The 12,818-nt window shown below is 41.2% G+C and overlaps 1 protein-coding gene across 1 annotated transcript; it reads right to left on the reverse strand.

Moving 5' to 3' along the window:
- Positions 1-1,870: 1,870 nt before the first annotated feature.
- Positions 1,871-2,978, reverse strand: LOC134284636 (uncharacterized). Its single transcript, XM_062843636.1, has one exon. It carries the CDS (start codon positions 2,801-2,803, stop codon positions 2,156-2,158), a length of 648 nt encoding a protein of 215 aa, XP_062699620.1. The 5' UTR covers positions 2,804-2,978; the 3' UTR covers positions 1,871-2,155.
- Between the last annotated feature and the right edge of the window lie 9,840 nt (positions 2,979-12,818).

Genomic DNA, 12,818 nt, shown 5'->3' on the forward strand with positions numbered 1-12,818 from the left:
AGGATATTTCTCTAATCTCTCCAGAGATCCTTCACGATTACCTCCAATTTGTCCTCCGGAAATTCATCGCTGTAAAGCAATTTCTTCAGAAATTTCTCCAGGAATTCCTCTAGAGATTCCTCCAGGAATTTTTCCAGGGCTAGTTCTACGGAATTACCCCAAGAATTCCTTCTGGGATTCTGCCAGGAATTTGTCCAGACGTTCCTTCAGGCATTCCTGCTGAGGATCCTCCAGAAATTGCTTCTGGGATTCCTTCAAGGATTTCTCCAGAAATTCCTAAAGGATTTTTCTCAGAAGTCTCCCAGAGATTCTTCCAAAAATTTCTCTAAGTATTTGTTCAGGAATTTCTCAAGAGGTTTCTTCAGAAATTTATTCAAAAATTCCTCTCAGAATTTCACTAGGGAATGCCCCAGGCATTCATCCACGGATTCATCCAGGGATTTTATCTAGGGATTGCTCCGGGAGTTCTTCCAGAGGTCCTTCCCATAATTCCTCTAGAGATCCCATCAGAAATATCTACAGGGATGCCTCCAAGTAATCCTCCAATGATTTCTTTATTTTTCAAATTTCATCAAATTTGTCTTGCGATTACTCCAGGTATACTTTCAGAAATTTCTCAAGGGATTCTCCCTGGAAGTTCTCAAGTGACTCTTCAAGAATGTCTTCCAAAAGTTCCTCCAGGGATTTCTCTAGGGATTTCTCTAGGGATTTCTCCAGGGATTCATCAATGAATTTATGCAGGGATTTCTTCAGGAATTCCTCTGGAGATCCCTCCATGAAGTTTTACAGGCATGTCTCCAGGGGTTTCTCCAGGTATTCAGGAATTTCTCTAGGGAATCCTCTAAGGATTGCTCAAGGTATTCTTTTAAAAATTGCTCCAAGCATTCCTCCTGGAGTTCCTTCACAGATTTCTTTAGAGATTCCTCCAGAGGTTCATCCAGGCTATACTCTAGGATTTCATTCAATGCAGAATGAATACTAACACCAGTTACGCTATTTGCTCTTCTTCTTAATTATGTTTGCTCTTGTATTACCAAAGAGCGGAAAATCGCGCAGCGATCTAGCGCTCACAGAAAAAAATATTCATGTAAAATTCAGCGAAAAATCATGCACATAAAGGGAATGCTAGAATTAGTGCATATTTACATGAGATGTCAAGATGATGGTTTACGCGATGGTAGGCGGAAATGTACACGATGGTACTGTAACTTTACATTATATCTCACGTAATAGTGCACTAACTCTAGCATTCTCTTTATGTCCATGATTTCTCCGTGAATTTTAATTACATATTTTTTTTCTGTGCTATGTTGCCAACGAGTTTTCGATTATAGTTCAATGGAGTTTACTTTCTGGCGAGCACACCGCGAAACACGAATAAACGTGTTGATCGCTGCAGTCGTACTCACGCTTTTTGCTCAGTGTAATCCGTTGCCAGACGTTGTTTTGATTTTGGGCTCGCATAGACAGCTCATGACAACAAAAATCGCGGCTTTTAGTGACACACATTTTTCTCGAGCTTGTTTCTCCCTCCCAAAAGTTGACGATTCCCGGAGGAATCCGACGATACCTGGATGAATCCCTGATGGTTACTTTTCAGAAAAACTTTGGCGACATAGGAAACTCGTCATGAAATAGAAACAATAATAACTCGTGCATTTTGAACAAAACCTTCAATTTTTCTCATTTATAAAACACGCAATTTTTATTCTTTATTTATTTGAATCTTCACTAAAATATCATAACTTTTTCAATTGTTTCAAATACTGATTGTTTTCGCAGACTGACGTACATTCGTACTGCTAGCTATAGATAACAGTCATATTTACATTAGTTAAACTGCACCATAAGTTCCCTCCACCCAGCCCCATTAAGCTCCGTCCAGCGAGTAGTCGTAATCTGGTCGTCTTCTCCTGTACGGAACACTCTCGTCATCATCCCACTGTCCTCCACCACCGGCCGTCCCACCCGTCTGCCGCTTCGGTTCAATACTTCGCTGCCATCCGCTTCCTCCTACTCCACCCGATCCGTGCCCGGAGTGCTCATAAACCACATGTTCTCCTCCTCCACTGGCGGCAGCCGCCTTCTTGAACCCATTCTGCAAAGAAAGTTCCAAAGAGCACTCGTCATTGATTCTGTTCGCACTTCCCCTAGCTTACCACCAGCGGTGACTTTGCGACGATTTTATCGAACCATAAAGATAACCAAGGTTATTTACCAGCGTCGAGAACACCAATGCAATCTTGGCCATGATCAGCGCCACTGCCGCCAGGAGGGCCACCTTTCCCAGAACCAGCTGAGCCATCATCGCCATAAAGGCCACTCCACCCATCATGTACATTCCACCTTGGTGTTTGTGCTTATGCTTCTTTCCTCGTGCTTCTGCACCTAACGGAATCAAGGATCGCCCATCCGGGGCCACTAGGCTCAACTGGATTGACCGAGAATCAAGAAAGTCCCGCATCTTCGTTATAATCGTATGCCAATCTACCGGAGTACGTTCCTCTGCTTCCGTCAGAGCAAAGTCCGGATTCTTCCTGATCACTAGGTAACGGGTCACTCTCACTACAGCGTTGCTGTTGATGGCATTGTTCAGAACTCGCACTAGAACGTTCTTCGCACAATCCACAAAGCCAATATCGGCCAAACAGTTTCGAAAGCTGGACACAATTTCAACCGCAGAACTCGGCACCGAACTTGTTCTATTTAGCACTTCTTCCCCGAACGAGTCAACGGCCATCGAATACGTCACCCGAACCGAACTTGCCACGGCGAGAACCGAAATCACGAGCAGCCACTTCATGGTGAAGAAGGCATGTTTTGCGCAACCGAACTGTCAATCGAGTATCCGAAATCTGTCGTGACATTCATCTTTTATAGAGTTCAAAATGCAACAACCTCCACCGCGGCAGCGGATCAAGCACCGCCACCGGTCTTGTTCTAGTAACTTGTATAATTACCGACTTCCAAAATTTCCCAAACCAACAAGAAGCGACGGTATTTAGTCGATCTTCATATCTTCGGGGAACGTGCGGAACCTAAGCATCAACCATGAGTCATTAGCTTAATGAAGAAAAGGCAAACGAGAGTGATTCGACCTCGAAATCAGCAGACGGAAAATCGTCTACCACTGACTGTGGCGGTCTTTCTCTAGCTTCCGGAATGAGTTCACTTGGTTCTGTGCGTGAGCTTTATGTTTTAGAAATCGAAACCAACCGGGGAAAGATGATGCGCTCGCGATAGAGCTCAGCTGCTCAAGCCTCACTCACATATGATCATCATCGCATCGGGCCGGCGGTGGCGACGACGCTGTTGTCGAGATGCATGAAAACCATCGTGGTAAAGGGAGAAATGGGAAAATGTAAACAAATGAGTTGTTGTAGCGTAGGTACCTACTATTGGGGGCCCCGTATTGAACGAGAAAGATGCAGAAGGCATTGAGGCCTACGCGTAAGCTGAATTAATTATCCAGGTGAGTGATCATGCTTCGATTCGATTTGGTTGGACTGCGCAGCGAGGAGAAAGGGAGATGGTAGCCCTACTTTTGGTTTCGATCGATGCTGCTGGAAGAACTTTGAACAGGTACGGTTGTTGACTTGTTTGCATGTTCGAAATAAAACTGTATCAAATCTAGTTCTATGACGACATGCAGGGCCGGATTTAAGGGAGGGGAGGCAGGGCCCCGGCCTCCCACATTATAGGGGCCCCCACAAAACGAGTTTTGATTGCTACACATTAGCTTTATTATTCATATTGCTCATATACTGTTCGAAAACCGAAGTCAAAGCTTTTTGCTCATCGCATTTGTATCTCCGAGGGGCCTTCACATCCGCTCGGGCCCCGGCCCCCCACAATTCTTAATCCGAGCCTGACGACATGCATCAATAATATATTTCAGGCTGCAAGATATGATTTGCCTTATCTTGTAAAACATTCAATGATCGCGTTCAAAACATCTACTACTTCAGCTGAGGCCAACATGGCATACAGTCTAGGATTTTATTAGACGAATTCCTATAAGATGAACTCCTATCAAACAGATTTGTACTAGACAGGGATGAGCGTGTGGCCTCATCACCCCATGGCCTCGGAAGGTGGAGCAGGATAACTGTTTGATTTTATGTTAAATATTGTGGTTTTTACATTTCTCTTCGACACCAAGGGAATGGTCAGTTAAATTGACTTCAAAACAAAATAGAAATATGTTAATTTCTACAAGAGTCGCCATAAAACACGAATTGTTAAATCAAACAAAATTCCACGCGAATTTTGAATTAGCAAATATGTTAGAAACTATAAGAATTCACATAGTTTCAAAAAATTTTAATGTGGAAATTAACAAACGTTATTTCAGTTTTAATGTTAAGCGTTCTGTCCGTGGTGCTGCACTGCAAGTATCAACATACCACATGCACCGCAATTTGTCCAACACCTCATGTAATTTCCTAACCGCTTATACCGTAGAAAAATCTGCCGAAATGGGACCTCCAACTTTTTCGGGGACCCTTTTCCAAGAGGACCCGGTAAACCCGATAAAAGAGGGGTTGCATGTACCGGCATGACCTGCGTACCTGACTTTGAGCCCTTTGAGTCACGTCGTAGTTACGCATGATCGAAACCACAGGAATATGAACAAGGCGCGTTCCGCAATTTCTTGAAAACCTGCATACACCGGGAACTTCTGTGGTTTCTCGTTGTCGTCGACAAGTAGAATTAAATCAGGTTCCAAAATGGTAGAAGATAATGTCTGTCATTTCACTTGCCGTTGGATGGCAAGCACGCACTTGGACTACCATCGAATCCGAAAGTCCTGGGTGATACACTGCACTTTGCACCACCTTGATAGTAAATTTATTAGATTAGAAAATGTGGAGGTGTGAGACGTGAGTGGTTAACGATCAACAGGGTCATCCGTAATAGCAGAAATCGGACTCCAATTTATACACGCAGATAACTGAGCGAGAAGAGTGTTTAATCCCTGAAAGGTGTAGTACTGTATTATTTAGCTAAAGAACCCTTTTGCCAGCTTAATTCCAGCCCCCCACAATCCATCTTGGTGAGGAAATCGCGCGAATATGAAGAGCCATTGTTAGGATAATCTTACTGGCTATCGATTGGTGAATCGGTTGAAGACACAATCACGACAAACCTTGTGAGTGACACTGCTACCGCAGTGGGTTGGGTAAGAAGTACACCCAAACCTCCAGTAAGTCGGGACTGCCTAGATAGGTTTTTTACATAAATGGATTTGAAGATTGCAAAAAAGTTAAAAAATGGTGAGTGGCCCGGAGATTTGAAGGAAGTCATGTGGGGTTTCAGAGGGATTTCAAGGAAATTTCAGGAGGGGAGGGATGGTCAAAGGTGTTGCATAGGGGCTTCAGGGGTGTTTTCGGGGGGTTGCAAAGGGTCTCAGTTGCGTTACATGGGATCCGATAGGGTTTAAGGAGGATTTTGAAGGCATTTCAGAAAGTCTCAGAGGATTTTGAACGAGTTTTGAAGGCGTTAAGTATAGGGGATTTCGGAGGGTCTCAGGTGCGTTACATGGGGTCCTATTTTGTTTCAGAGGATTGCGAGTTCGAGGGCGTTTCAGAAGCTTCGGGGGATTTTTGGCGGATTTCAGAAGCATTGCTCAGGCATTATGTAGGTGTTTTCGAGGAATTAGTAGAGTATCAGAGGCGTTACAAGGGATTTTGAGGGAGGTTAAGAAGGCCTATAGTTTCTGAAAATACATTTTGAATCACTGCTCAAAGTGAGCTTCAGGGAGATTTCAGCGGCGCTTTAAAGCGTTTCATAAACGTTTCGGCAATTTCAAAAAAGGTTCAACACGTTCCAGACTGTTTACGATTGTAGATCCGATGACCTATACTCAAGGGAGCTCTTAGAGATTCTTAAACAAACATTGAACTTAACATTTGTCATCACAGTCCCAACAACCCGTGACTGACATCCCTCCTCCCCCCTTCCCATTCGCACGCCCTAAACTCTTCTTGAATCCACTCGCTACTTATTTCCCGTAAACCAACCTGATCTCTAATCCAAAACACTCCAACTGCTCTGAACACAATCAGGTTCCATTTAGGTCACGTTACCTAGATTGAAGGACCTTGTATCCTACCTGAATAAAGATTTGGGTGTATACAGTACCGAGTTCATGTGGCAGCCAACAACGGCTGAGGACTACAGTGGTTGACGCTTTTGATGATCGTGTTGAAGAATAAGCGACGTCAACATTGGGTGCCAATGCTGCAAAGTCCTCCGCCAAGTGATCCTTAAGGGGTCGTCCATAAATGACGTAGCTTTTTGGGGGGGGAGGGGGGTGTTTGTGATTTTGTGACGAAGTGTGACGATAGGGGGGTAGGGATTTATGATATGCTACGTAGCTTTCTACTAAGCCTATTGAAAAAAATATTTCATAATTAATAAAAATTTTACTTGCATTAATTATCATCATCCAGTAACTAAAAAAAATATTGCATGATTTTTTTTTCATTCACGGTAATGTAAATAACAAATAACGGATGAACAAAAAATAAATGCCGGCTTCATTTCATAAGGCATGCAGCTATCGGACGCAACAACTGTATCTGAGAAAGTGGTTTTGAAATCCTGCGTAAAGAATAATGTATTGTGTTTGCAGACAAAAATCAATTTCGCTTAAATGCTTCTCAAGACCAATAGTTTGCTGCTTGCTATAGGGCACTGCACGCCGCTAAGGTTGCAAAGGACTTTTTTGCTAAGTTTTTGACATTAAGGCATCATTCCAGGACAGGAATTCCTTATATAGTTTCTACAGGACTTTCTCGAAGAATTCATCCAATAATTTCTTAAGGAGCTCCTCTAGCAACTTTGTAAGGAATTTCTCATTGTGTTCTTTATAGGTTTCCCCAACAGGGGAAGGATAACATTTCCACAGGAATTCCTACTGGGAATTCCAGAAAAAAAAACTTCTGAAAACATTCCAAAAGGATCTGGAGGAATTTCAGCAGGAATCCCTTAAGGAACTTCCAGAAGAATTTTAGAAGGAACTCCTAAAACAATCTTGAAAGGAAATAGATAAATTTCAAAAGATATTCCGTAAGGAGTACCTGGAGCAAATCTAGATGAAGCTTTCAGAGAAATCTTGAATAAACTTCTGGAAGAATCTTAGAAGGAGATATTTGTTGATTGTCAAAATGAACTCCTGGTGTAATTTCTGAAGAAAGCACAAAAGAAAAAATTGAAAGAATCCCGTAAAGAATTCCTGAAGGAATCCCGGAAATAACTTTTGGGGAATCACGGAAGATTATCTTAACTCCTGATGAAATTTAAGAAAGAAAATCCTGGAGGATTTCCAGAAGCAACTATGGGAGGAATCCGTAAAGGGATTCCTCGCAGAATTCTAAGATACCCTGGAGGAATCCTATGAAGTGTAGAATTAGCTTTAGTTAAAATACACAGAAATAAAAACAAAAAAAATGGAGGAATCCTGGATGAAGTGATAGGAGGGATGCCGGAAAAAAGTTACTGGAGGAGTCCCGAAAAAAAACATCCTGGATAAATCCTAGAAGGAAGTCCTCGAGGAATCCCAGAATAGTCCAGGATAGAATTCCTGACGGTATCCAAAAAAGAATACCTGGAGGAATCCCAGAAGCAACTCCTGGGAGGGTTTCGAAAGAATACCGGAGGGGCTACCTGCCGAGGTCTTGGAATGAATATCTGAGTGAATTCCTGAAGGACACCAAGAAGGAACTCCTGGAGGAATCCCGAAAGGAACTTCTTTAGGAAACACAGAAAAAAGTTCTGATGGCATCTCAAAAGAAATTCCGGTTAAAATCTCTGTAAAGATGTCCAAAGAAACTGCTGGTGGAAGAGAGGAGAAGAAAACCTTGAAAAAACTCCTGAATGAAACCTTGGATAAACTTTTAGAAAAACCTTAGAAAAAAAAACTCATGGAGAAATCTCAGAAGGAGGTTTTGAGGGAATCTAAAAAGGAACTCCGGAATGAACTATTGAAGGGATCTTTGAAGGAACCCCTGAAGGAATACAATGAGGAAGAATTCTCTAATGGAATCCCAAAGAAAATTCATATAGAAATCCTAGAACGAAGTGCTGGAGGAACTAAAAAGGGAGACATTCTCAAAAATGGAAATTTCAAAAGAAACTTCTCGAGGAATTCCAAAATGAACTGCTGTAAGCATTTTAGAAGAAACTCCTGCAGGGTCCTTCGAATGTCGTGGCGAATTTTATTAAAATAAAACCAATTTGATATTCTTAATACATTTATTAGTGAGCAAACTAATATCTCCGGAAGAGCTTCTATGGTATATTGAGAGCATCAATTTCCTGTTCTTCGGCATCAAGCAGAACGATGGGCGGTTTATTGAGTCATTAACTCTGGTGATAATCTCCACTGGTTGCACCTATGGTCTTGATCTCGGCGATCTGAACCTGGTAGTCGGCAATGTTTTCTTACTATTGTTTTTTTTTTCATAATATTCTATTAACATTCAAGTTAAAATTTCAATCAGAACTAAGTTCGATTTTTTTTACATGAAAATTTTGTTGAGGGGTTTTGTTTAACATGCTACGTCATTTATAGAGGGGGGTATCTGAATTTGTGACGAAATGCTACGAGGGGGGAGGGGGGTATTAAAAATCGCTTAAAAAAAGCTACGTCATTTATGGACGCCCCCTAACCGGATGTAGAAGGGGCTGAACAACTTTGCCGAAAACGGTGTCATACTTCACTATCCAAATTCCGCGTTATCTATCTATATATATAAAAATGCAGTGGCATACGTGGGACCGCGCATAACTTGCGAACGGAAGGTCCGATTTTGATCGTCTTAGTTTTATTCTGTAAGTTTTCACCCAAGGAAGGTTTATGAGGCAAAAACATGGAAAAATTGAAAGTTTTTGAAAATCGATCTTCCATATATTGTACGTGCAGTTCAAACCCGGAATTTTCGACTAGCGAAGTTGGATTATTCTCCAAATCCGTGCGTTGGACCTAACTTCGGAAGTTGTGCGCTGTATAGCGGACCAGGTTTGCTATACAGCGCACCACTTCCAAAGTTAGGTCCGACGCACGGATTTGGAGAATAATCCAACTTCGCTAGTCGAAAACTCCAATTTTCAACTAAATTGAGAATATCTTGTGACCGGGGACTTGGTCTTGGCTAGAAACTTGAAACGACAAAAAACGCAGTAGGCAAGACAAAGTTTGCCGGGTACAGCTAGTAGAGTTTTAAATATTTTTGACACTAGCGCTGCCTATCGGACAAATCGCGAACTAAAGCAGCCGTTGCCAGATAGCTCTTAACCTGCTGAACACATTTAAGTTGGTGGAAAGAACTAGCTAAAGTTTAAATTCGCGGAAAAAAATAAATTAAAAAAAACTATAAGCTTATTAGAGTTTCGGGATATATGGGATATAACTTTCTTGACTCCAGGTGCCACCTATAAAATCAGTCACGAACCTGAGTCAATGACTATTGTCAGATAGTTCTAAGCTTGCTTAACAACTTTGCCAAAGACGGCATCATTCTATCTCATCAAGTTTCTGAGATAGAGAGCTTTTTACACATTTTTACACTGGCACCACCTAGCTGATGAAACATAAATGTCGTCTTTGACAGATAGTTCATAGTTTGGTGTACAATTTTGCTGAAAACGGCACACTTCTAGCTCATTAGGTGTCGAGATACACGTGTACGAACTTTTTTGACACTAGGAGCCACCTAGCGGATAAAGCACGAAACATAGACTCAAATGTCAGATAGTTCTTAGATTGCCAAACAACTTTGCCGAAGACGAATCATTATATCTTATCAGGATTCAGATATATTGGGCAGTGAATCAAAAATCAACTATCGCGTAACAATAATGACAATGTCGCAACCTGTATTTGTTGCGACAATCTGCCCAAGTTTGTCCCAAATTGAAAATAATAGGATAAGCATCGTACACCACGAGTTTAGAGATTTTTAAGCCTTGCATTACGATTTTCAAATGGTAACTTCGAGTCGGTAAACACTGCAACTCTGTTGAAGATCTATCATCAAACTTTTTCGACTTTGGGATAGTAATAATTGATTATTCACGAGTTGAAAAGTACGCAACAAATTCAGCTTCCGATTTGTCTACAACAAAAAGTCGAGATCATGTCTTTATCTGTTACCAGTAGGGATAAAGAGTAATCGTCGCGCCTTCTTTGTTGCTTGTTTTGTGCCTCTTTGTCTGACAATTCTCTTCACTGATGTAGAGCATTGAACATTTTTGACAGCGGACAATCTTGAATCTCGAACCAAGGTTACCGTTTTCAGATAGTTCTTAGTCTGCTGAATAAATTTTCCAACTATTTTTTTATCTCATAGGGCACTGCACTGTTTTGATTTTGTATGGGATTTTGACGTTTCGTGGCCTTGTTGTTTACAAAATTTCTGTAAGAGTGAAAGAGAAGGAGATAATTTCATGCACTGCCCTATAGGAGTCCTCAAGGGTAGGTAATCATTAGTTGAACCAAAGTGTGGCTTACTAAGGCAGCGGACATTTTGACTGACTTTTTCTCCATTATGGAAATAATTTACCACGTAATATTTGATGTACATTTTACTGAATTATTATTCAATGACATTCCGGACAAAACGGAGCTTAGGAGATAGGTTAATTGAATGAACACACTCCAGTATGGTCAGATTGAATATAATTTACACTTGACATACACCAAACAAAGCCCACCAATGAGGATCATGTAGTAAAGGGAAATTTAGGCAATACAATAGATTATGGATGAGAAAAGAAAATGGGACAAATGGGAATGCAAAAGGAAAATTTGGGTTCAGCTACCGGTCCGATTCGAAAGATCCGATCTTTTCCACGCCAACCACTAATTAGTTAACAAGGCTTTCAGTGAGCCGAAGTAGACGAATTCCTCAAGCACCTTGGTTTCATAACCATTGATATAAATTCGAGGTGGCAGGCGTGTCTTTCCTCTGTGGAGCCACCATGTTGGAAAACTTGTAATTTATTAGAAGACACAGAATGTCCCTTATTAATCAATTGAAATATGAATTTGTTTAAATAATGCTATTGGTTCATTAATAGTTCGGTAATATCTGCACTAAAGCAATGATCCATTCCGTAGATATCATTGTGGATCTCAAATGTCAAATTGTCAAACATTTTCAGTAATTGAGGTAAATCATTGTCATTATTCAAGGGTGACCATGATGATGAACCTGGGCTTGTTAGGGGAATATCTGTAAATGAAAAGAAAATCGTTCTTGTACCGACTTTTCGAACCCTCTAAGCAGAATACCCTCTTCGAATGAGTGTAATCAGTTTCGTACCTTTTAATTCCGCCCTATGTTGCTTATCCTTTGACAGATACGCGTATTTCGACTACCACTTGTAATCTTCCTCAGTGTCAGTTATCCACTGTGGATAACTGACACTGAGGAAGATTACAAGTGGTAGTCGAAATACGCGTATCTATCAAAGGATAAGCAACATAGGGCGGAATTAAAAGGTACGAAACTGATTACACTCATTCGAAGAAAATCGTGTTAAGAACTGTTCCTTTGCATAGAGCTTGTTGAACGTCAATTTCGGGTCCAACGTCTTTCCTAAATCAGATTTTTTTTTTGAATTTCTTTATATTTGTGAATTTTAACTTAATGCTAATTCTTCACACTCCTAAATCAGATACTTCTTCCATCCGTTGAAAAAAGCTTCCATTGATGTGGTAATCAAACTGAAACAGATGGTTCAGACGATGGAATGTCATTACGGAGCACTTCGAAATGCTGACAATATTTTTTTCAGGTGACACCACTCAACAAACAGATTGATACAATTTTGCAGGCGATGATAGTCTTCTAACAATCGAATTACCAAATAGATTTTCAGATCATCAGCATAGATAAACCGGCAGTTTACACGTGATTCCGAAGCAACATCGTTGAAGAACAAAACAAACAGCAAAATACGAAAATTACAGAATCTCGACGATACGCAGAAATAAATTTTAACACGAAATTGTCTCCCGATCAGATATGAGGCGAGCCCCGATACAAGCTTGTTGGATGCTCCCAAACGAGAGAGCTTGGCCAGTAGAATGTTGTGATCAATTTTGTCAAAGGCCGCCTTTAGATAAGTGTATATAACATCCACCTGAGTGTGGTCCTTCAAAGCAGTTAAGCAGGTGGAGATGGTGAAGATGAGAAAATTCGCAGCAACAAATATTCCAGGCATAAACCCACGCCACTAAAACCGTCTCAATCGCGCTGGCTGAAACTTTTTAGAAACGCCTTGAAAAACCTCTGAAGCCCCCTGAAAATCTCGTGAAGTTCACCTGAGAGCCTTTGAAGCCTCATAAGATGCCAGTGTTCTGCCCTGTGAAGCCCCCAAAGACATCACTGAAACCTTCTGAAACGCGCTGAATTCCCCAGCCCTCCCCTCTGAAACTACCTTAAGAGCCCACTGAAATTTAGCATGACCCCTTTTAAATCTCCTAGCCACTCACTCTTCTTAAACTTTTTTGCAACCTTGAAATTCATTTGGGTAAAAAACCGAATCCATTCGGGTGAAAACTCTATTTAGGTACTTCCGACTCATTACCTCGATTGTCCGAAATCTGTTAAAACAATACTCCAGATATTCCAATCACCAGGGTGATCGAGCTATATGTTTTTTCGTTTCCTCTTACAGGTTCCCCCAGAAATGTCATCAGATGTCTCCTCCAGGAGCTCTATCTGAGGATTTTCCAAAAAATACAATCTTGGAATATCTCCATGAATTCCTGCTTAACGAATGCCGTCTGTGTATTCATACAGATT

This window comes from Aedes albopictus, unplaced genomic scaffold (genome assembly GCF_035046485.1).
Source record: "Aedes albopictus strain Foshan unplaced genomic scaffold, AalbF5 HiC_scaffold_39, whole genome shotgun sequence".
Taxonomy (NCBI): Eukaryota; Metazoa; Arthropoda; class Insecta; order Diptera; family Culicidae; genus Aedes; species Aedes albopictus.